This window comes from Mesoplodon mirus (assembly GCF_964341445.2).
Source record: "Mesoplodon mirus genome assembly, chromosome: 12".
Classification (NCBI taxonomy): domain Eukaryota; kingdom Metazoa; phylum Chordata; class Mammalia; order Artiodactyla; family Ziphiidae; genus Mesoplodon; species Mesoplodon mirus.
In genome coordinates, this window is record NC_138988.1 from 73,839,700 (window position 1) to 73,864,516 (window position 24,817).

The 24,817-nt window shown below is 54.4% G+C and overlaps 1 protein-coding gene across 2 annotated transcripts; it reads left to right on the top strand.

Moving 5' to 3' along the window:
• Positions 1 to 9,965: 9,965 nt before the first annotated feature.
• On the top strand, positions 9,966 to 24,598 carry MDFI (MyoD family inhibitor). Of its 2 annotated transcripts, none has more exons than XM_082638505.1 (5): positions 9,966 to 10,268; positions 10,404 to 10,490; positions 17,517 to 17,699; positions 20,904 to 21,128; positions 23,919 to 24,598. In XM_082638505.1, exons 2-5 carry the CDS (start codon positions 10,415 to 10,417, stop codon positions 24,173 to 24,175), a joined length of 741 nt encoding a protein of 246 aa, XP_082494631.1. In that variant the 5' UTR covers positions 9,966 to 10,268; positions 10,404 to 10,414; the 3' UTR covers positions 24,176 to 24,598. The 2 variants fall into 2 exon arrangements, with proteins under 2 accessions (XP_082494631.1, XP_082494632.1); XM_082638506.1 differs by having other exon boundaries at positions 17,522 to 17,699.
• The last annotated feature ends 219 nt before the right edge of the window (positions 24,599 to 24,817 follow it).

Consider the following 24,817-nt stretch of genomic DNA (forward strand, 5'->3'; position numbering starts at 1 on the left):
ACCACCACCTTCATCACCTGCAGTTCTGTTTTATTCTCTTGGCTATTCAGAAGCACTTTCTGATTATTGGATGCAGTTCCAATCTCCATATATTTTGCTTTGTTTGTTCTCTTCAGCAATGTCAGGTTATCCTAAAAAACCCATAGACTCAGAAACAGGGCTACGGAGGTGAATAAAATTCTTTCTCCCCACCTTCAAATGTCACTTTATGCAGATATCTGAAATTCCACCGCTGAAGCAGTCCTTCAGATTAAGGCAAGTAATCTTAAATGAGGCTTACTGGGCTTCTATGGATCTCCCAAACTTGTATTGGAAATGCTATGTTTATTTGAGGGAAGTTTTTTTGGAGAGTGCCCATAATTTTCATCAGATTGTCAAAGAAATATGGGATCCTGAGAAAGCTACAACCAGGAGGTTAAGGCAAGGCCGTCTGTCAATCCCATAGATTCTTTCAGGAAGAGTGGTACATCATTGTCTCCAAAACAGGATTCAGGAAGAAACACTTATTTATATTTACTTCATTCATATTTACTCTTTGTCTCAGCCTTTCACTTTTCAGCATATTTATTATGTGCACTATATATAACATAATAGCACAGGTATATAGTTTATAAGTAAATGACACATATGGGGATTGATGGGCAATTTTAAAAACTTGATATAGGTTCACTGTCAAAATACTTTAGAGGAAGCAGGGCTTGAACACTAATGTTCATTGCAGCATTATTCAGAGTAGCCAAAAGATGGAAACAACCCAAGTATCCATCAACACATGAATGGGTAAAAAAAAATGTGGCATATCAGTACAATGGACTATTTATTCACCCATAAAAAGGAATGAAGGTCTGATACCTGCTACAACATAGATGAACCTTGAAAATATTATGCTAAGTGAAATAAACCAGACACAGAAGGACAAGTATTGTATTCCACTTATCTAGGATAAGCAAATTCATAGAGACAGGAAGTAGATTACAGAGTGCCAGGGGCTGGGGAAAGGGAGGAATGGGGAGTATTATGGGTTGCATTATGTCCCCCACGAAAGATACATTGAAGTCTTAACCCCCAGTACCTCAGAATGTGATGTTATTTGGAAATAGAGTCTGTGCAAATTTAACAAGGTTAAGATGAGGTCATTTTAGAACTGGCCCTGATCCAGTATGACTGGTGTCCTTTGGACACAGAGAAAGACATACACAGAGGGAAGGTTATGTGAAGACACAGGGAGAAGATGGCCATGGGACTGGAGTGATGAATCTACAAGCCAAGGAACTCCAAGGATTGCCAGAAAACACCAGAAGCTAGAGGAAGCAAGGAAGAATTCTCCCCTAGAGCCGTCAGAGAGAGCATGACTCTGCTGACACCTTGACCTCAGACTCCTATCCTCCAGAACCGTGAGACAATAAATTGCTATTGTTTTAAGCCATCTAGCTTTTGGTGTTTTGTCATGGCCAACCTAAGAAACTAGGGAGTTACTGCTTAGTAGTTGCAAACTTCTATTTGGAGTGATGAAAAAGATTTGGAAATAGATAGTGGTGATGGTTGCACAACATTTTGAATGTAATTACTGCCACTGACTGGTAAACTTAAAATTATTAAAATGGAAAAATGTATGTTATAAATGTTTTACCATAATTTAAAACAATTAGTAATGTAATATACCAAAACCTACTAAATCATACACTTTAAATGGGTAAGTTGTATGGTATGTGAATTATATCTTCATAAAGCCGTTAAAAAATGGCTTGTATATGGAGGGGCAAAAGACCCAGAGTACCCAACACATTATTGAAGAAAAACAAACTTGAATAACTGACACTACCCAACATTAAGAGTCACTATAAAGCTACAGGAATCAAGAAAGTGTGGTATTGGCAAAGAATAGAAAAATAGATCATTAGAACAGAACAGAGAGCCCAGAAGTACTCACATAAATATAGTCAATTGATCTTTGACCAAGGAGCAAAGGCAACCCGATGGAGCAAAGACACTCTTTTCAACAAATGGTGCTGGAACAATTGGACATCCACATACAAAAAAATAAAAATAATCTAGACACAGACCTTACAGTCCTCACAAAAATTAACTGAAAGTGGATCACAGACCTAAATGTAAACACAAAGCTATAAAACTCCTAGAAAATGATGTAAGAGAAAACTAGATGACCTGGCAGTTGTCAATGATTTTTAGATATAATACAAAAGGCAGGGCCCATGAAAGAAACAACTGATAAGCTGGACTTAAAATTTAAAACTTTTGCTCTGCAAAAAGCACTTTGAAGAGAATGAATAAACAAGCCACAAACTGGGAGAAAATATTTGCAAAAGACATATCTTTTTTTAAATTTAAAATTTAAAATTTTTATTCTTTAAAAATTAATTTATTACTTTGGGGGGGGCTGCGTTGGGTCTTCATTGTGGTGTGTGGGCTTCTCATTGTGATTGGCTTCTCTTGTTGCAGAGCACGGGCTCTAGGCATACAGGCTTCAGTAGCTGCAGCACGCGGGCTCAGTAGTTGTGGCTCATGGGCTTAGTTGCTCCACGGCATGTGGGATCTTCCAGGACCAGGGATCAAGCCCATGTCCCCTGCATTGGCAGGCTGATTCTTAACCACTGAACCACCAGGGAAGTCCCACAAAAGACGTATCTGATAAAGGACTGTTACCCAAAAATACAGAGAACTCTTAGAATTCAACAATAAGAAAATGAACCACCCAATTTAAAAATGGGCAAAAGACCTGAACAGACACATCACTGAAGATGATATACAGATACAAACAAGCATATGAAAAGATGCTCAACTTCATATATTATTAGGGAAATGCAGTTTAAAGCAACAATGAGATACTACTACACACCTATCAGAATGACGAGAATCCAAAACACTGACAACGTCAATGCTGGTAAGGATATGGAGCAACAGGAACTCTCGTTCACTGCTGGTGGGAATGCAAAATGGTACGGCCTCATTGGAAGACAGTTTGCAGGTTTCTTAGAAAATTAAACATACTCTTACCATACGATCCAGCAATCATTCTCCTAGGTATTTACCCAAATGAGCTGAAAACTTACATCCAACAAAAACCTGCATACAAATGTTTATAGCAGCTTTATTCATAATTGTCAAAACTTGGAAGCAACCAAGATACCCTTCAATTTAAAAAGTGGATAAAGAAACTGTGGTACATTCAGATAATGGAATATTATTCAGTGATAAAAAGAAATGGACAGGGCTTCCCTGGTGGTGCAGTGGTTGAGAGTCCGCTTGACGATGCAGGGGACACGGGTTCGTGCCCCGGTCCGGGAAGATCCCACATGCCGCAGAGCGGCTGGGCCCGTGAGCCATGGCCATTGAGCTTGCGCGTCTGGAGCCTGTACTCCGCAACGGGAGAGGCCACAACAGTGAGAGGCCCGCGTACCGCAAAAAAAAAAAAAAAAAAAGAAATGGACAATCAAGCCATGAAAAGACCTGGAGGAACATTAAATATGTATTATTAAGTGAAAGAAGCCAATCTGAAAAGGCTACATAATGTATGATTCCAACTACACAAAATTCTGGAAAAGGTAAAACTATGGAGACAGTTAAAAATATCAGTGGTTGGGACTTCCCTGGTGGTACAGTGGTTAAGAATCTGCCTGCCAATGCAGGGGACACGGGTTCAATCCTTGGCCCAGGAAGATCCCACATGCCGCGGAGCAACTAAGCCCGTGCGCCACAACTACTGAGCCTGCGCTCTAGAGCCCGCAAGCCACAACTACTGAGCCCACATGCCACAACTACTGAAGCCTGCATGCCTAGAGTCCGTGCTCCACAAGAAAAGAAGCCACCACAATGAGAAGGCCGCGCACAGCAAAGAAGAGTAGCCCCCGCTCACCACAACTAGAGAAAGCCCGAGAAAGCCCATGCACAGCAACGAAGACCCAACGCAGCCAAAAAAAAAAAAAAAAAAATCAGTGGTTCTCAGAGGTTAGGGGGAGGGAAGGAAGAATAGGTGGAGCACAGAGGATTTTTAGGGCAGTGAAAATACTCTGTACGATACTATAGTGGTAGATACATGTCGTTATATGTTTGTCAAAACCCACAGAATGTACAATGCCAAGAATGAGCCTGAATGTTAGCTATGGACTTTGAGTAATAATGATGGGACAGTGCAGATCCATCAGTTGTAACAAATCTAGCACTCTGGGGGGCATGTGGATAATGGGGGAGGCTGGGTATGTGTGGGGCAGGGGGTGCACGGGAACTCTATATTTTCCACTCAGTTTTGCTGTGAATCTAAATCTGCTCTAAAAAATAAATCTTTTTTTTTTTAAGACTGGCACTGTCCAGAAAATTTTAAGAGGTTTACTTATAATTGTTATAAAGTTGAATTACTTAAAAAAAAAGTTTGGAGGCCAGTGCATAAGGGCATTTATACGTGATTAACAGCAGCTCAGAATTAATTAACTTCCCTGGGGGATGAAGAGGACCTATCCAGTAGAGGATCAGCCCTGAGACCCCTCCCTCCCCCCAGGGAAGATGGTGCTGAAGGGAAGGCTGTGAGGCTTAAGCAAGTTGCTGAACCTCTCTGTGCTTCTGTTTCCTCACCTGTGAAATGGGGGAAATACTGGTACTTAATATTAATTGATATTTAATGTTGTGACTATTAAACTGGTTAATTCATGTAAAGTGCTGTGAACTGTGCCTGTCGCATAGTGAACACCATGTAATGTGCTGGACACATGCCCTGTGAGGCTCCCTTTGCTTGCTGCTGGGTGAGCATCAGGGAGGGCAGACCCGGGCAAGGGAGCTACCATTTACTGAAGCCTCTGATGTTGTACCAGGTGCTCACTTAATTTCTTCCCAATTGTGAAGTGGGGACCAGCCTCCTGGGTTTACACAACAGAACTGAAAGCTCAGAGAGTTCAAATGACTTACCCCAAATCACAGAGCTAGGCAGAAGTGAGTGAGCCAGGATGTAAATTGGGTCTCCACGATACCAAGCCAAGCCCCGCTCTTTCTACGCTGCCAATTACCAATGAGACAGAGGAGGGAGGCCAGGGCCATGCCTCCATCTCCAGCGGCCAGCTTGGAGGTGGGGGACACATCCCGAAGAACATCACAGTTCTCTCTCTGTGCTAAAGGCCATATCAGGGATTGGAATGAGCACTGCAGTGGGCTTCAGAAATGTGGTACAAGGGACTTCCCTGGCGGTCCAGTGGTTAAGACTCCGCACTTCCACTGCAGGGGGCATGGGTTCGATCGCTGGTCAGGGAACTAAGATCCTGCATGCCACACGGCACAGCCAAAAAAATAAAAAAATAAAAAAATAAAAGAAATGTGGTACAAGTCCCAGCTGCAACCCATACTAGTTGTGTGGCCATGGGCAAGTCACTTCACCTCACTGTGCCTCAGCTGCCTCACCTGTAAAATGAGGATAATAGCTATCCGGACTGTGTGGGTATTAAAGGAAGCAGCATGGGAGGGAGACGCAAGAGGGAGGGGATATGGGGATATATGTATACATATAGCTGATTCACTTTGTTATACAGCAGAAACTAACACAACATTGTAAAGCAATTATACTCCAATAAAGATGTTAAAAAAGTAAATTTAAAAAAAAAGAAAAGAAAGGAAGCAACAAATCTAGAACTATCCAGCAAGGGGCTGGCATATAGAACATACCCAAGTCATGTGTACTGAATGTGACACACCACCGTCTTCTGATCACCAAGAGTAGAAGAAAGGAACAGAATCAGGCCTGGGGCCCAGAGCTCCCCTCCCACCGTCGCATGCCATGTCCTTGAGGAAGGGGGGATTAGAGCCCCATTCTCCACTCTGCTCATTACGGAGGGTGTTCCTATCTAGTTGTTCAGTTCCTATCCAGCATCCCCCTCCCCCCACTACACACAAACACACCCCCTTTAATACAGTCCTCTGCAGGGAGGTCGCACCACAATGGCCTGCCCCCCATTCTCCAGGGTATGGAGACCACAGCTGTGGTCCAGCTGCGGAACCCAGCCCAGCCACTGACCAGCCCTGTGCCACAGACAGGAAGCCAGGAAGAGCTGTGCCTGCCTGCTGGACACTGCAGAGAGGTGGATGCCAGGGTCTGGAGCCTGGCCAGGCTCTGTAATCACATTGTGTGGAAGGGAGCGTACAGGAGAGCTGTGCAGGGTCACCTTTCGCTGTCTGGAGGGCTGTGGGGGTAGGGGGTGACGATAAGCCCCAGGAGGCAGGAAAGAGCACTGAGTTGGGAGTCTGGAAACATGGGATTTAGTAAGCTCTTGCCACCAACTCACTGCGTGACTTGCTAATGCCCCTTCCCCTCTCTGGCCCCTTGTTTTCCATCTGTGAAACGAAATATTTATTGAGCTCTCTGTGTCAGACCCAATTCTAGGGAATACCCTAGCAGACAAAGCAAAGTCTCCTCTCTCCTGGAGCTTTCATTCTACTAATCAAGAGGTGAAAGGTTTATGAAGAATAATAAATTGGTGGGAAGGGACAGAGAATGAGCGGTCTGGGATGGCCTCTCTGAGAAGGTGACATAAGTAGAGGAAACAAGGAAGGGGGCCAAGTGAATATCTAGGGGAAGCACATTCTGGGCAGAGGGAAGAGCAAGTGCAAAGGCCCTGAGGCAAGCACATGAGGCAAGTTGAAAAAACAAACTCAGGGAGCAGCAAGCTGGAAGGAAATGAGTGAGGGGAGATGAAAGCCATGGCAGGTCAAGCCCAGCTCTTGGAGCCTGAAGGTCATTGTAAGGACTTTGCATTTGACTCTGAACTGATCAGTGGGCCCCAGGAAAGCTAGGCCTGGGCTTGAATGCAGAGCCTACCTGGTGTTGAGGGGGGTGGTGAGGGGGGTGGAAGCATCTTCAGCCTCCCGCTCATTTATTCTGGGGTCCTAGTCAGGTCCTTCAGGAGAAGACAGTAATAGGCCAGGGACAACGGTGAGGTGTATAAGGTCTAGAGTGAGTGAGGCTCAGGTGCAAAACTTAAGGGAGCATCAAAAAACTCGGTAATTACAATTACTCGGTAATTACTCGGTAAACAATATTTTCCTACAATATATCTAAAAATCAACATTAATGCAAAAAATCTATAATGAATAAAATGCCAATATTTTAAATAAAGACAGGATCTAACCCTGAACTTGCATGATCCCATCTCACTGGCTTCACCCTAATCCTGTCCCTGGTTCCAATAAAACTTTATTTATAAAAATAGGCAGCTGGGGAATTCCCTGGTGGTCCAGTGGTTAGGACTCAGCGCTTTCATTGTTGAGGGCCTGGGTTCAATCCCTGGTTCCATCCTTGGTCAGGGAACTAAGATTTCACAAGCTGGAACTTCCCTGGTGGCACAGTGGTTAAGAATCCACCTGCCAATGCAGGGGACACGGGTTCGAGCCCTGGTCCAGGAAGATCCCACATGCCATGAAGCAACTAAGCCCGTGCACCACAACTACTGAGCCTGCACTCTAGAGCCCGCGAGCCACAACTGCTGAGCCTGAGTGCCACAACTACTAAAGCCCACGTACCTGGAGCCCGTGTTTCGCAACAAGAGAAGTCACCGCAATGAGAAGCTCGCGCACCGCAACGAAGAGTAGCTCCCGCTCACCGCAACTAGAGAAAGCCCGCGCACAGCAATGAAGACCCAACGCAGCCAAAAGTAAGTAAATAAATAAATAAAATTTAAAAAAAAAGATTTCACAAGCTGTGAGGCACAGCCAATAAATAAATAAATAAATAAATAAATAAATAAATAAAAATAGGCAGCTGGCTGGCAGGGCTGTAATTTGCTGGTTTGGCTTTTTAAAAATATTGAATTAAAACATTTTTTCATCTTGGCACCTTCCTAAATTTTGCACCCCAGAGGAGCGCCCCACTTACCTCACCCTAGTCCTGGTCCTGGATAGCAATGAAACTATTAGGTTCCACACGGAGGCCCCCAATGTTCATCCCACCTGAGGCTCAGAGAGGTAAAGGAACTTCTCCAAGGAAACACGTGGATGGTGGAGTTGGGATCTGGAACTGGAGTCCCATGCCTGGTCATCACACCATACTGTGTTTTGCCCTAGAATGTTGATTTTAATGAGTGTTGATTTTTTAAAACATTTTATTCAAGAATAATAGCCATATAAAAAAGTGTATGTACCTTAATGTTCAGCTTGCTGAATTTTCACAAACTGAGCACACCTGTATAACCGGTATGTGGGATTAAATGTAAATATTTTACATTTCCAACAAACCAGACATATTAATTAGTGTTGGGCCAGATTCAGAGGACTTTGGATCCCAAGCAGCTGATTTCGGACAGTAAGGCTGGGAGACTGGGCCAATCCAGAGTTTAGGGGCCCTAGATAGAGACTGAGAAGCAGGGGGGGAGGCGGGGCGGGTTAGTGGTGCAGGGCTAGGGTCTGTGGTTAGGGAGGGGGCCCCACATTCAGGAGAGGACGGAGAGCGACGGTGGGGAATGCACTGGGGACCATGTCCACCACCCTGCCCCCTTACGCCCTTCCACTTCCACTCTTGGCGGCGGATGAGGCCAAGCTCGCGGACCCAGGTAAGCTGGTCAGAATGCTGCAGTCGCCAAGCCCCGCGGGCGCGTCCCAGTGACTCAGACCTTGCCGGGAAGGGGGAGTCCGCCCTGCTCCCCAGAATTTCCATACAACAGCCTGATCTGGGCTGGCTCCCGGAGTTCCAGGCCCCCTCACCAAGCAGCGCGGCCGCGGGAGCCGGACCCCTTCCTCCCGGCCCGGGGGCCCCCCACTTCCGGCCGAAGCCACCTGGCCTCATCGCGGGGACGCGGCCTCGGGTGGCGAAAGCCGTGGGGACCACAGCGGTCCTGGCCTCGACGGCGCCGCGAGGACCTTCGAGCGTCGTAAGTAGCGACTGCGGGGACTGGGGGACACCAAGGAGAGGCCCCGAGTCCCTAGCTCGGCCCCCGCGTCCCAGCCCTGGCTTCAAGCCCGGACTGGAAGGCGGGACCGGGAGAACAGGCCTGGCGCAACCGTCGCCTCCCTAATTGCTCACGGGCCCTCGTGGTGGGGAGCCCATACTCGGCTCCGAGGAGTCCTTGGTCTAGCGTGGCCGAGACGCTGTCACCACAGCGGGCGGCCCCACCTGATCATCCCACGGGCTCGCCCGCCCACCTCCACCCAGCGGGCCGCAGGCTCCATGCCCTCCCCCATCCTCGGGGACCTACTCCCTGGGCCACGCTGAGGGTCCCTGAACTCCCCCCCGCTCCCCGACTCTCTGGCCACGGCTCCTTCCTACCCCCGGCCCTGAGGAGGGACCCAGCTCACAATTCCAGATGTGTCGCCGGGCTGCCCCCGCCGGGAGGGGTTCCCTGTCTCCCCTTTCCCGAGCGCCCGCAATTTGGAAGGCCTCGGATTCCAGTCTGGAGCCAAAAGAAAGGCTGAACTCGAGAACCTCTCTTGGCCTCCAGAGTTGGGTTTCTGACCACATTCCCACGCACGGCTGGTGGAGGTGGGGGAATTAGGGCTGCTCTAGGACACGGGATGCTAGGTGGTCACTAACCGGATTTCCCGGAGGACAACTTCTGGTCTGTGCCAAGGCTTAGGACCCCGGGGCAGAGACCAAGGGGGTGGGCAAAGGGTGCCTGAGAAACTTGATCACTCCCACCCTTAGGACAACGAGATGTGGGGGCCACAAATGTTCAGACAATTGGCTCGAGGTAGTTGTGGTTACCATGGTTTCTCTCTCTCTCTCGTTCTCTTGCTTTTTCGAAAACTTTCGCAGAGTTTAGGACAGGCGAAGGGGAACGCGCGCGGCCCCTTTTGCACGCCCCCCGGGGCGCTGGGCCTGGGAGGGGGGCGGGGATCTGGGGAGACTGGGCCCAGCTCCGAGAGCGCGGAGGAAACGCGCGGAGCCGGCTTCCTGTGGGGGCTCCAGCCGCGGCGCCCCGCGGACAGACGTGTCCCGCCCAGGCAGCGCCGAGCCCGGCGCGGGGGAAGGGACGTGGTGGGGGGGGGCGCCTGGGAAGGCGAGGAGGGGGCGGGGAGAGGGTGGGCCGGGGAGGAGGGGAGGGAAGAGGAGAAGCAAGCAGGGGAGGAGCGAGGGGGCTACAGGGAAAGGAGGCAGAAGGAAGCGGGCCAGCAGCGCGCGCTGGCGCCGAAATGGGAGAAAGGAGCGAGTGAGAGGGGAGGGGCGCGGGGCGAGCGCAGTGGAGCCGAGTTGCCCCTGGGCTGGGGCGCTCACGGCCGTCGTGCATGGCAGGCCCCGTGCAGTGATCCCCGCGGCGCGAGAGAGCGGCGCGCAGCTCGCACGAGTAAGTCGGTCGGGGGCCGGGCTGAGAAGGGATGGGCGCACGGCTGCCGCTGGATCGCCCTCTGCCCGGCCCCCTTTTCCCCTTTCGCGCGCTCGGGGACCTTCCGCCCCGCCCGCTGAGCTCTGTTTCCCGCAGGTCCCGGGCCGATGTCCCAGGTGAGTGGCCAGCGCCCCCCTCACTGCGACGCGCCCCATGGAGCCCCCAGCGCAGCCCCCGGCCCAGGTAGGACCGGGGGTGGAGAGCTAGACTGGACGAGAGCCGGGTAGGGGGTTGGGGGCGGTGGTCATTCTCCCCCCTCCTCCCTGAGAAGCGGGGAGAGGGTTCGGGGGAAGCTTAAGTGGAGGTGGAGGCGAGGAATCTGGGTATCGGGGACCGGGTCCAAGGAGAGTGGTGGGCTGAGGCGATGGGGGTAGGGCCCGAACGGAGGCGGTGGCCGCGCCAAGTTGGCTCCAACTCTCCCCACTCCCAACACCAGACACACACACACACCGCAGTGTCTGTCTGTCCGTCTGGGATTGGTGTCCCAGCCTTTTCTGCCCAGTGTGTAAATATTTATGGGGGCCTCAGGCGGGGCGGGGGTGTCTGAGTCTTTCTCTCCTTCCCTTCCCCCAACCCAGCCAGAGCCTAGTGCTTCCAGAAAACTTTTGTCCGACAGGACCCGGCCCCTCCCCTCCTTGCCATTTCGTCTCGCTCGTCTTCCTCCCCTCCCGGGCCCGGCCAGTCCCCGCCACCACTACCCTGCAGGGACACGCGCGCGCGCACACGCACACACACACACACACACACACACACACACACGCTTTATCTCCTTCTCCACCCGAGTGAAACACCCCTTCCCTCAACTCACAGGGTCTGTAACCTCCCTGGGATTCCTGCAGGAGCCTCCCAACCCGGGAGGGTTTGTGACTCCCTGAGGGGGTCCGAGGAGGGGGCAGAGGGGAGTCCTGGGGCTGTGGCTCTCAGTCAATCCCCTCACCACACACATGTGAGCTGAGGCTCACAATGGACCACAGGGACAGGGAGAAGTCAGGAACATCTGGGATATGTTGCGGGAGGCTGGAGGGGTTGCATGCAGGAGTACAGGCCCAGATTTCATGCCTTTAATCCCAGCTCTAGGTTAGTTTAATCTTCTGCCTTCCTCTCACCCAGCCCCATTCGCCCTTTCTCCCCTCTTTGAGTCTCTGAATAACGGAGGTCTGGTCCTGGACCTCTGACACTAACTCCCTGCATGGCCTTGGACAAGTTCCTTCCCCTCTCTGGCCTCAGTCTCCATATCCGCCCATGGGAGCTGGTCTGCCCGTTTGGAGAGGCCCAGGTCTACCTGATGTGGATGCTGGCCCTTTGGAGACCCAGGGCTGTGGAGGTGTGGGGTGGGGCTGGGGGTCTCCTAGAGTGAGGACAAGTGGGAGACGTTTGGCCAGGGGCCGGCATGTACGTGAGACTAGTGTGTCTGCTGTGCATCCCACCAGCCCTCAGATTCCCCCCCTCTGTGGGGACCCTGGAGTAGGGACTTCTGGGGAATAAACTCCCCCAAGAACTGGACTCCTGCAGCCTGGAGAGAGAGCTAGGGGCAGAGGCCTGGGAAGGCTCTTTCTCTGTCCCTCGCCCCTCCTCTCTTTCTCGGCCTCCTGCTTCTCTCCAACTCTCCCATTCTTCCCCTGCTTATCCATTTTCTCTGCTCTCGCCTCCACTCCTTCCTTCCAAGATCCTCGCCCCTGTGTGACCCATTTCGAGCCCCAGTAGGGAAAGGAGGGGCTGAATGTGCTCAGGGCAGGGGCAAGGGCCAGGGTGGGCCACTGGGAGGGTTAAGCCCTGGGCTGTAACTTGAGGCCCCCCAGTGCCCCAGCGAGCCCCCTCCCCAGCCTGGGCTGGGCCAGACAATGTGGCTTTCATAACACGAGAAGGCCTGGCTCTGCTGCCTTGGGAGAATGAGCCTGCTGCCCAGGAAGCCCAAACCGCAGGAGACCCAGCCAAAACCCCACAGACGCCTAAATCGGAGACCAGAATCCCCCACGCTCCCTGCTGAGCGCTGACAGAACAGCAAGGCCAAGGCCCTGCTGGCAAGATAGCCAGGGAGCAAGTCAGCCCCTCCCTCAGCCACCCAAGATGCAGACAGGGGTGCAAGGGGACCCAGGGCAGCTCTGGTCGGGGAAGGTGGCCAAGCCCGCACACCCTTGGCTCCCCCAGTGGCCTCTTCCCCATCCAGCCCCGAGAGCCCCAGGAGCCTGGCTCCCTAACCCACAGATTTCTGTCCAGCACTGTGGCGTCACATTCCTGCTCTTGGTTCTAAATTGAATTTCCTGGGGAATTGGAGCCTTCAGACCTAAAATAAAACCAACTGGACCCAGCCTAACTGGCCATCTCGGGCCCTCACAGGTCCTTAGCCTGGTGACCTGAGCCTGTGACCTGTGTGTCACAAGTGTGTATCAAACGAGTCCACATTCTTGCCTTCTTGGTGCCGGGTGCCAACCCTAATTCTCACCTTCTCATTCTCTCTCCTCCTGACCTGGGGCTCCAGGCTCCAGAACTCAATCCTCAGCAACAGACATTTGTTAAGTGCCTACTGGGGGTGCAGAGACAGACTGGGGCTGCAGTCTGATTGAGGACCCGCACTTCACTCCCTAGTTACAGTTTACAGCAGGGAACCCTGGACGCTGAGTTCTCAGTAAGTGGCCACTCCGAGGAGAGACTGTTGGCTCGAGGGTCAGGGAAGGCTTTCTGGAGGAAGAGGTGAAACTCCAGCTGGGTCATGAAGGATGAGCTGGATCTGGGGAGAGGGAAGAGGTAGGACATTCTGATCAAGGGGAACAATATAAGCTTGGATGGATTGGGCAGAAGGCCCTGTGGTCGCCTGGGGCCATGGAGAGGTCGGCCAGCCTGGAACATAGGCTCCTTGTCCATTGAGTAGGCTGAAGATATAGACCGAGGCCTTGAATACCAGGCCAGGGATAGATTGGAATGTGGGGCTTTGGTCACTACTGTCTGAGCAGATCAGATCCTGGCCCTCTCTCTGCAGAGATGGTCGGAGCTCCAAAGGGGAAGGCTGGGTCCACTGTCCACGAAGACAATGGAGAGGGCTCGGCTGGAGGCACCAGGCACCGGAGCTTGGGGACGAGGGCCCTGTGGACACTTTCCAGGCTTGGAATGAACCCTTCCCACCTGGAAGAGGTCCCCCAAACTCCTTCTCCATCCAGGAACAGCAGGCAGAGGGAGCGCACAGGGTCTGGCTGAAGCTTGAGTCTCTCTGCTTCGCTCTCGGGCTTATGGATTTAAACGTGATTTTTCCACCCTCTTCTGGGGCTGTCTTTCCAGAACTCAGGGCATTGACCTGAACCTTATCCCATGTTAAGGATGAGAATAGGTCGAGGCACAGGGGCTCTTGCCTTTCTGTGTTTCCCCCTTGGAGATGGGGACTCTTGAGAGAAGTGCAGGGCTGGGGCTTCTGCTCAGAGATGACACCAGCATGGCTGGCCTGCTGCGCACATTATTATTTTTTCTAAGTTTATTTATTTGTTTATTTTTGGCTGCACCGTGCTGCTTGCAGGATCTTAGTTCCCCAATCAGGGATCGAACCCGTGCCCCCTGCAGTGGAAGCGCGGAGTCCTAACCACTGGACCGCCAGGGAGTTACCCCCTGTGCACATTAGAAAAAGGTGGCTCTGGTGGGGCCCCAGCCAGGGACTCCAGCCCCACCCCCACCCGGGGCAGATGCCTTCACACACAACTTGAGTTTCTTGTCCACACAGTGGCCCTTGTCCTTTGCTGGCCTCCCATCCTCCTGGAGTTTCTCCTAGAGATGTTCTCCCCTCTGTGGCTGGGCAGGGGTCTCCTGGTCGCAAGAAGGAAAGCTGGGCTCTTTCCGTCTTTCGATGGTTGAGCACATGGGCCCCGCCTCTTGTCTGGTTTTTCGGCTCCATGTGCTTGCAGGGAGAGCTGTTTCTTCTCCAGCATCTTGGCGTCGGGGCCCCGGGCAGCGTGTCACCCGCAGACCAGGTCCTTCTGCTACTTCTTGTTCCTTCTCTGCCTGCTCCCACGTCTCTGGGCCCTCAGCACAGTTTCCTCTTCTGCCCTCAGCGCTGCTCCCCCAGTGTCTGCTGGGTCCTCTCCGCAGCCCTCCCGGCTCCAGGAGGTCTGTCCCTCAGTGTTTCCAGGTCAAGATGACTGGACTGGGTTTACTTTCCCCCCTTGTTTCCTTCCGAGGTCTGCTGCTCACCCCAGAATGGCAGGTTTCCTGCAGGAGGGGCCTCCTCGAGACTTTGTCTGTGCTCTCTGTAATTTCCTGTTCCCACCAGATTCAAGGTCACCAGCCCTGTAGGTGACTTAGGAGAGACTGCCCAGAGAGTGGCAGGTGACATAGGGGTAGGAGGGCCCAGGTGAGGACCAGTCTCCTAACTCCTCTTCCTCGCCTTCCTCCCTCTTCAACCCTGGGGGCCAAGAGGCTGCAATCCTGGCTCCTTGCACTGCAGGACTGACAGTGTCACCTCTGTGTGCCCTGGTGACCTCAGGAGAAAGCCTGGGAAGTGACCACAAGGCCCACCGTGCCTCAGTTATCATTCTAGTCTCCCCTCGTTCATGCTATGGCTGTTCACACTGGGGTCTTGGCTTCTGCTGCTATTCTCGAAAGGTCCTTTTCCCCTTCTTTGCTGACTGATTGATTATTTAATACCCAGTGTAGGCATTGCCTTCTCCAAGAAGCCTCCTAGACACACACAAACACACACACACACACACACACCCCTGGGATAAGTGCCCACCTTCTGTGTTTCCACAGTTCTTAGATGCCCCTGCTGTAACTCTTGCTCTTCGGTGTACGTGACTGTCACCCACCCCATCCCCGACAGAGGACTCCTGGGGGAGTGACCAGGTCTTTCTCATTTTGGTCCACCCAGTGCTTGACGTATTGGGAGGTGCGTCGTAGCTATTACACCAAACAACACAGGAAGGAAGGAGGAAAGGAAGGAAGGGAGAGGAGTGAGGGCAGGCAGGGGGATGGGCAGGTGGAAGCGTATGTGAGCAGCCCCCTGCATGCCAGGCACTGCTGAGTGTTTCATTTACTCTTTGAAACCCTGAGGGACAAGCATGGTGAGCCCCCTTTCACAGAAGGTGACCCAATTCCTGGTAACTCGCCCAAGCTGGTATCTGGTAAAAACCAAGGCTTGGGTCTTCCAGCTGCTGGCTCAGGCCTTTGTCATTACACCACCTGGGAGAGTCAGCGCTCCGCTTCAGGGCTTTGGCAAGACGCCTCTGGGGCCAGAGGCTGGAGCTGGGCGGCCCCCTCCCTTTCTGGGAATTAGGACTCAAGCCGTGAGCCTCCCTCTCCGTGCCAGGTTGGTCGTGACCCTCCACTGTCCTGTCCCGTCTGTGCTGCTGTAGACCAGACTCTGGGCTAGGAGAGGTGCCATGGAGCGGGCGGCCTGGATCCCCCTCGGGGGTCATCTCTGCTTCCCTGTTCCCCCTCGTCTGAGCCCTGCGATGCTCCCAAAGCCATTTGACCTCTTAAGAACGCAGAGAGCTCTCAATAGGCCCAAGGAATGGATGGGGCTGGAGGGGCCTGCCCCCTGCCTCCCCGGGCACCGGGAGGGGTTCCCAGCACAGAACTGCCACCGTTCAGTTGTGGTGGGAGCCCCAGCCCTCCCTGCACCCTGTCCCACCTCCCAGCTCCAGGCAGGGTCAATGGTTTCCCTAAGCAGGTGGGAGCATGCCGGCTGCTCTCTGTACGACCCACGTGGGGTCCCTGGGGCCTTGGTCCCCCTGGCCATGGGAGACCAGGGTCTTTGGAACAAGGATTGTTCAGGGGTCTCTGAGCCCCTGGATTGTCCCCTCCCCTCAGGATGCTCCCATCCCCCAGACCTACATACCCAACCTGAATTGAACCCTCTAAAGATCTCCTTCCCTACCCCTCCGCCCCCATTTGCAGACAGCTCAGGGAAGGAACCCCTATGTAAGGCCCTCTGCGCTCTGTGATTGGTTCCGTTACTGTTTCCAAGACTAGCTTTCGTCTCTCTCTGTCCCTGTGGGTGTGTCTCGTGATTTCTGTGTGTGGTGTGTACGGGTGGGCGCTGACCTCTTACTCTCTGGGTTTCATCACCCTTTCTCTTCATCTTTCTCTGTGGCTCCCTGTGTCACTTTCCTCTCCCTGAGCCTTTGGTCTCTGTGTCTCTCTGAGTCTCTCGTTTCTGTCTCCCCTGCTCCCAGTGCGGCTTGGGGGAGGGGCACCCTCTTGAGGCCCCTGTCATTCCCACTGCACGACCTGGGGGCTGATGGGAGGCCCAGGCTGCACCCTGTCATTGCCCAGCCTGACCCCTGGCCCCATGACCCTGGGCTTCACCCTTCCTGTCCACCCTCAGGCCTTCCCACGCCCAGTCACCTTTCTGCCACCCTGCCCCACATCTCAGCCCCCAGAACTTTCCTCCCCTGGACCCAGGGGGCCCTAGTCCTCCTGCCTCAGGAACTGTAGGTGGCTCCATTTCTGCCTTCCGCCCACCCTGCACAGAGGGGCCGAGCCATTCACTGTAATTACATGTGGCTGCCATACGCCTCTTCCAGCCCTCTCGGGCCGTCTCCCCGTCTCTCTTCCTGCCCGGAGCCCCTCCGCCTCACCCCCCAGGGTTCTCTGACTCTTTCTCTTGCTATCATCCTCTTTCTCGGCCCCAATTGCTCACTGACTGTCTCCCTCTTGCTCTATCTGTACCCCACTCCCTCTCCATCGCCTCTGCCTCTGACCTCATCTTTATCTTTCTCTCCATCGCTGACTTTCGCTTAATTGCTGAGTCTCCTGCCTGTCCCGGGCTGTCTGTCACTGGGCGTCTGGGGCGCCCTCCTCCGTGCCCAATCTCCCAAATTCTGATGCACTGTCTGTCTTTGCTTCTACCTTTCACTGTGCCTTCCATGTCACTCTGGATGCCTGTCCCTGTCTCCCCATCACTGCCTGTCTCTTCTCTCCTGCGCTGTTTCTGCCTCCCCCCACTTCCCTTATACCATGCACCTCGGGCCCCACTCCCTGACGGTGCACGCACACACACACACACACACTTGCACATGTACACACCCTTGCTTGTTCACAGGCTGTGGTTTGGGAACTTTCTATTCTAGAGTCTGGCACTGTTGCCAGATAGGGTAAAGGCTGGGTAACTGGTACAGAGTCCGAGAATAAGGGCTCACAGCATTCTGGGCTGTGGGAAGGGGACCAGGGCTGGGCAAACAGGAGGGCACCAGGAAAATGTCCTTCCGTCGTCTGCTTTTTCCCTAGCCCAGACCCTATCCCTCCTGCCTGGGCTGGAGGTAGTGACAGGATCCGCTCAACCTGCAGAGGCAGCGCTAGAGGAGGGCTCCCTGGAAGAGGCGGCACCCTCCATGCCCCAAAGCAATGGCCCTGGGGCCTCCCAGGCTCTGGACAGCACTGACCTCGACATCCCCACAGAAGCTGTGACACGTGAGTCCTAGGGGTCAGGGGATTGGGATGGCAACATGTAGGGGTTGCTCTAGGGAATCCAATGCAGATGGGCTGGCAGAAATGCTGTGGGTGCCTGTGGGAGCCTACCGGTGGGCCAGGACCTTGAGGTGTGGGCGGTGGAAAGGTGTAGGATGTTGCCCTTTCTGTCTAGGAAGAAGACCTCCACATACAAAATGATTCGGATAAAATTAGTTCAAAATGAGTGTGGCCAGGCTCCAGGCAATATGGTTCAGGACAAGAGAGCGTGAGGCCAGGGGCAGGGAGCCAGAGCCTGAGGCAGCCCAGCCTTCAGGGTGTCAAGAGCAAACCGGCAGGAGAGACACCCGCAGTTGCTCTCTGTAGAAAGGAGCAAAACTCAGCTCTATTCCCAGGTTTAGCTCAGTGTCTCCAAGGAGGTCCTGGAAGGGGAGAATTCGCCACTGTCACCCTCAGGAGCAGGGGAAGGGACAACCAGAATCATTTTGTAATTACCAGTAAGATCCGCAAAATCTACAGACACATTGGCACTTTCCAACTTTCTTTCCCTGCATGATCTCACGCGCTTTCCAAATTGGCCTGTATTGAGGCAGCAGGATAGCTCTTGCCAAGCCCATTTTACAGATGAGGAAACTGAGGCACGGAGACCCACTCTCCCTGGACACAGACTGGGGAGCTCAGGTCTCCTGGCCCAGTGCTCTTTCTTACGCGTGCCTGCCCAGCTGGCATGGCCAAGTGCGGAACCGCCTTCAACCAGGGCATCTGGGGTTAGCTGGACTCCCTGGAAGTCAGGGTTACTAAATCCTGATAGTGCACTGCCCTCCAGACACACCCACCAGCAGAACTGAGAGAAAGAGATGAATGCCATGGTCACGGAGGAGGGGGCCTGGATGGGAGTTGGACAGACACCCCTGTGTCTATGGGCCGTGAGTGTTTGCTCTGTGACTCAGCCACCACGACCACCGCCACAGCCATGGCCACAGGCGAGCTCTGTGTCTGCCCCAACCTCCTGGGCCCTTAGCTCACCACACCCTCCCGCCCTCTGGTCACTGTGTCCATGTTTAGGCAGCAGGGCAGGGGGCACCGAAGCTGGCCAAGGACTCAGCCCAGTCACCCACCATGGGGCCAGGAGTTGGGGGCAGGATGATTCAGGCCTGGCCACTTCCCCTGGCCTTACCCCTGTTTACCCGGATGCAGGCACCAGCCACTGCTCAGGGCCAGAGACTCCCAGCACGGTCCTCCCCAGAGCCCTGTCTTCCATCATCTCCCTGACTCCCCAGCTTGTCCTCAGCTCCTTTCTCCCAATCTCCATCCCCTCCCCCCTCCAATTCCTAGCTGTGGAACCTCTGGTAAGTTTTACCCTTTCTGGGCCCCAGTTTTTTCATTTGCAAAATGGGCTAGTAATAGTAGATCTGTTTGATGCTTAAGGAAGTTACTACTGGGAATTGCTGGTGGTCCAGTGGTTAGGACCCAGCACTTTCACTGCCAGTGCCCAGGTTCAATCCCTGGTCAGGGAACTAAGATCCCGCAAGCCACTCGGTGTGGCCAAAAAAAAAAAAAAAAAGCACATAAGGAAGTAGTTACTACACTTAGAGCTCTTAACACTGTGTGTGTCTGGCACCTAGTCACAGCTCAAACCATGTCAGCTACTAGTTACAAGAGTAGTGATGGCCGTGATAGTAGGAGCTTATTCCTCGGTCCCTTGCCTCCCAACCTCTGCCCCGCTCCTTGCCTCTCTGCTCTCGAGTCCCAGCTTTTAGCCTCCAGGCTGGTCCCACCTCTGACACTTCGCTGTGTGACCTTGGACAAGTTACTGTACTTCCTTGGGACTCGATTTCCTCATCTGTAAAAGGAGGATACTGCCCTATAGAGACACTGAGAACAGTTCGCATGCCAAATGCTCCGAACAGTGCCCGGCGTGCAGTGAGTGCCCAGCAATGTGCTCCCACCATTACTAAAAGGCCCAGCCCCCTCAGTTAGGGGAAGCACTGAGGCCCCCTTCCGCTCTCCTCAGCCTCCAGCTCCCGCCCCAGACACCCCCTCCTGCCACAATCCAAACCCAGGGACCTGACCCAGAGGGAGCTGGGGATCTAGACCCCAGGGCCTGAGAGATGGAAGTGCCCCACATTCACGTTTACTGAGGGTCCTGAGGGCCAGAGGGTCCCGCCCAGGAGTCAGGGGCCCTGAGCAGACGGATCCTCGAACTCCTGGGACCCCTTCTCAGACTTCTCCACACACACACACACACACACCCCTGCCCTCATCTCTTGAGACACACACACACAAACCCCTGCCCTCATCTCTTCACACACACACACCTGCCCTCATCTCTTCACACACACACACACACACACACACACACACACACACACACACCCTCTGCCCTCATCTCTTGAGAACAGAACCGTGCCATCCAGGTGGGCAAACCTGAGGGAAAGAACGGGCTGTTTGGGGGGACCTCCAGGGCCAGCCTCCCCACACCCCACTGATAAAGCTGCTTTGGTTCCTCAGCCTAGGATGGGGACCCAGGGCTCCCAGCTTCTGGGGTCTCCCTGCTTGGCCTCCCTCTTCCCTTCTCCCCCTCGTCAGACCCAAGGGGCCCCTCAGCAAGCCCTTTCTGCAGCTGCCCTACAGAGGCTGGATGGGGCGGGGAGCTGGAGGCAGAAGGAGCGGGAGATAGGGGGCTGCTCTGAGGAGCCCCTGGGTTCCAGGGCCAGGGCATTCATCTCCAAACAGATGTTTCCAATCAATCACCTGGCACACGAAGGGCAAAAGCAGCAGGGGGCTTGGCAGGGGCCGAGGTGATGGTTAACCGCTTCCCTGCTGTCCCTCCACCCCCAACTGCCACCTCTCTCGCCAAAATCCCAGGACCCCAAGAGCAGGAGAGTGGATTTCACGTGGGGTAAGAAGGTGGGGTCCAGGGCCCTGAGCCTCTCCCTTTGCCTTGCACCTCTGTCTTTTCTGGAATGAGCACGGACCTGGGAGTCAGGAGCCAGGCTCGACTCTGTGGCTGTTTCATGATGTGCCACTGGGCAAGCCAGTTTCCCTGGGCCTCAGTTTCCTCATCTGCAAAATACAGATCAGCTAGATGACTTGTGGTGTAACTAGGAACAAAGCAGGCAGGATTCAAGCAGAGCCCCGGGAGGGTGTGCGGGGACCCCCCCCAGCTCCCACCTTCCCCATTGCCCTTTCTCATCATCTTCCTAGGCCAGCCTCAGGGGAACCCCTTGGGCTGCACCCCACTAGTGGCGAATGGCTCTGGCCACCCCTCGGAGCTGAGCGGCACCAGGAGGACGGGGAATGGTGCCCTGGGGGGCCCCAAGGCCCACCGGAAGTTGCAGACACACCCATCTCTAGCCAGCCAAGGCGGCAAGAAAAGCAAGGGCAGCACCAAGTCTGCTGCCTCCCAGATCCCTCTCCAGGCGCAGGAAGGTAAGCACCCCATCCCGCCTCCCTCTGGGAGAAGCCTCCAAAGCTGGCTTCCTCGAAGTCTGATGCAGGGGCCAGCGGCAGCATCTTTACAAGGTTGCTGGTTAGAAGTGCAGCATCTCAGCCCCACACCAGGTCCGCCAGATCTGAACCTCTGGGTGGGGCCTGGGAGTCTGGGTTTTAACAAGCCCTCCAGGGAGTCTGATGCAAGACTCTTAAATCAGAGAACCTTGCAGAGGACACATGTTGGGTAAGGTAAGCCACGTGTGAGTTCTCAAGGCCAACTCCTTCTCATCCCTACTCTCCCAGAGTTGCTCTAACAAGAAATGGAGCCATCTGGGCTCGTCCAGCTTAAGCCACCTCATTTCTGGAAAGAGAACTTTTCCTTGAGGAATGGACCATCTGTTTAGTGAGGGCACAGCACTCAGCGTAATAAAATGATGCACCATCAGGTGCTTAATTGGGGCGGGATGGGGGCTGCAAGGTTCAGTGGGAGGTCAGAGCACCCAGATATACCAGCCACTGTTCCTGCCACACAGAGGTCCTCTGAGGGACTGACCTGGGCAGTCAGGTCCCCCTCCCCACCAGGCATCAGTTCAGCATGGGTGACGGCTACCTGTAGCCCAGTGATGCTTGACCTTCACCCCAGAACTTTTAAGTGATTTCTCTCCATGCTGGGGGACTCTGGCTGGTCCTCTGCAAACAGGATTCAGTGTACACATTTGCACACAATGTGTTCATAACTTTCACCCCCCCCCCAGAGCAGATTCTGCCCAACAGGCTTGTTTATGAAGGGGGTATTCATGCATCTGAAGTGAACTGGGCATCTGCTCTGAGCCAGGCACTGTGCTGTGTGCTGGGTACCCAGGCCATGGCCTCATAAAAGCTCTCATCAGAGAGATACAAACAGGTAATCACTCTGTGATGTGATAAAAGATAAATGATGAGTGGGCTTCCCTGGTGGCGCAGTGGTTGAGAGTCCGCCTGCCAATGCAGGGGACACGGGTTTGTGCCCCGGTCCGGGAAGATCCCACATGCCACGGAGCGGCTGGACCCGTGAGCCATGGCTGGTGAGCCTGCGCATCCGGAGCCTGTGCTCCACAACGGGAGAGGCCACAACAGTGAGAGGCCCGCGTACCGCAAAAAAAAAAAAAAAAAAAAAAGATAAATGATGAGTGATAAAGTGAACACAGGGGGACACCCACACCAGCCCAGAAAGCTGGGGAGGGGAGTCTGGGAAGGCTCTGGAGGTGTCTGAGCAAATCTTAAAGGACCCATAGGAGGATCTAGCCAGGGTGCCTTAGCACAGAGGTGAGAACTGGCTAGTGTGGCTAGATTATGAAGTTCCAGGTGAGGAATGGTGGAAGGTGAGACTCCAAGCAGACCGGGACTCCTGCGGTGGAGAGTACCTGGTAAGCTGCTTAGTGGGTCTAGACTTCATCTGGAAGACAGTAGGGAGCTTCGAAGGGTTTTAAGCAAGGTGGTGACCTCATCAGATTTGCATCTGAAGAGAACTCCCTTATCCAGTTTGCCATAGATGGCAGGGGTTCCAGCTGTGCGAGCCCCCATTCCCTGTACACAGGACTGGGTGGGGACGTCAGAGCCTGCATGGTGGTGTGAGACTCCCACAGGACCAGCCGCCTTGAGCCAGGGGCCCGCCTGGTCAGGGGAACTGGACACTGCCCATGGCCCGACCCCTGGGAGGGGTGCCAGCCCAGCATCCTGGCAGCACGCCAGCGGTTCAGAACACGGGCTGCTGAGCCAGCACCACCGCGTACCAGCTGGGTGCCCAAGGCAGGATCGTGTGTTAGTTCACTTCCTGTGTATTTTCTCAGCACCCACGATGTGCCAGGCACCGGTCTAGGGACCGTAACAGACAAAGACGCCGGCCCCTGCGGTGTTTGCCCTTTAGTAGGAGGGGAGAGCTGTGTCAGCCCAGGGAGGTGCTAAGTCCTGGGCGGGGAGGCAGAGCGGGCCCCGGCGAGGGGGGGCGGCTGGGGCCCGGCAGCTCGCAGTATTCAAGAGGGTGCTCCCAGAAAGCCTCCCCGAGAGGGGACATTTGGGCAAAGACGGAGGGGACAGAATGAGCAGAGCATGTATCTGGGGCTGGAGCACTGGGGGGACGGGGCAGTGCCTGCATGACCAGGAGTAGCCAGTGTGGCCACAGCAGAGTGATCTGGGGAGGGGCCGTCGGGGCTACTGTGAGCTCTTGGGCTTTTCCTCCTGGTGAAGCGGAAGCCACTAGAGGGTTGTGAGGGCAGGAGGAGTGGAATCCAACAGAAGTTTTTCAAGGGTCCTTCTGGCCTCTGTGTGTTTGCGGAGTAGGTGCGGGCTGGGAGCAGTAGTCAAAGGCAGGGAGTGGGGAGGCCAGCAAGGTCGCAGTTGCTGTCACCAGGCAAGAGCTGAGCAGAGTGGTAGGATCCTGGAGAGATTTTGAAGGGACTTCTCTGTGCCTCAGTTTCTTCATCTGTAGAGAGGGGCTAATACAGCCCCACCTCAAGGAGTTGTTGCAAGTTTCAATGAGTTTAATTCGTGCACAACACTTAGAACAGTTCCTGGAACACGTCATCCCTCGGTGTTCGTTAAATGACCGAGGGTGGTCAAAGCAGGGACTCGGGATCCAGGCTGCCGGGGCTCAGACCCTCACTCCATGTAACTGTCCGTGTCTTGGGGTCACCTGGAAGGTGGGTCCCCCTTTCACGGAGCCGGGGGAGGGCTGCACGAGCGTTATGTCAGCACTCAGTGAGCCTGCGCCCGCGGCTGGTCCCCGGCCCCTGGCCGTCTCGCCTGCAGACTGCTGCGTCCACTGCATCCTGTCCTGCCTGTTCTGCGAGTTCCTGACGCTGTGCAACATCGTCCTGGACTGCGCCACGTGCGGCTCCTGCAGCTCCGAGGACTCGTGCCTCTGCTGCTGCTGCTGCGGCTCCGGCGAGTGTGCTGACTGCGACCTGCCCTGCGACCTGGACTGCGGCATCCTGGATGCCTGCTGCGAGTCGGCCGACTGCCTGGAGATCTGCATGGAGTGCTGTGGGCTCTGCTTCTCCTCCTGACCCGCGGTGTCCCCGGCTGTCACACGAGGCTGGACCGCCCCCTCCCCCTCCCCCGGGCCTCTCCCACCCTCCCCGAGCCCTCTCGGAACCCCAGCCCGGTGAGAGGGCGGTGCTGGTCCTCCTTGCTGGTTTCCCTGGACAACAGCACCTAAGACCTGGGGGGAGGGGGGACCGTTCCTGGCTCAGCTGCCAGGGCTGCAGAACACTGTGAAAGTTGGGGGAGGGGGCCGGGACATGGGGGAGGCTGGGGTGCTGGGGCTGTGCGCTTTTCTACCTCTCACTGCCCCTGTGCCTGCCTCCCCCCTCCCCTGCCCCCAGGCTTAGAGGACAACAAAATGTGAAAAGAGACACCCCACCTGACCTCAGCCAAGCCCCTTCCCAGTCTCCCCTCCTGTGGGGCCTGACCCATACAGTGACCCCAGAGGGCAGGGCTGGGCTTGGGCCCAGGGTGGGGTGGGAGGGGGGAAAGGTATAGAAAAGACTGGAAGGGGAGAGGGAGGGAATGGAGGGAAGGTCTGTTCTATTTGTTGCTGTAAATAAAGATATGGGTCCATCTCACATTTCCTCAGGACACATGAGTGATAGCCATGGGCCAGGACTCAAAAGCAAACACTCCCACAACTTCCCTACAGAGTCCCCAGA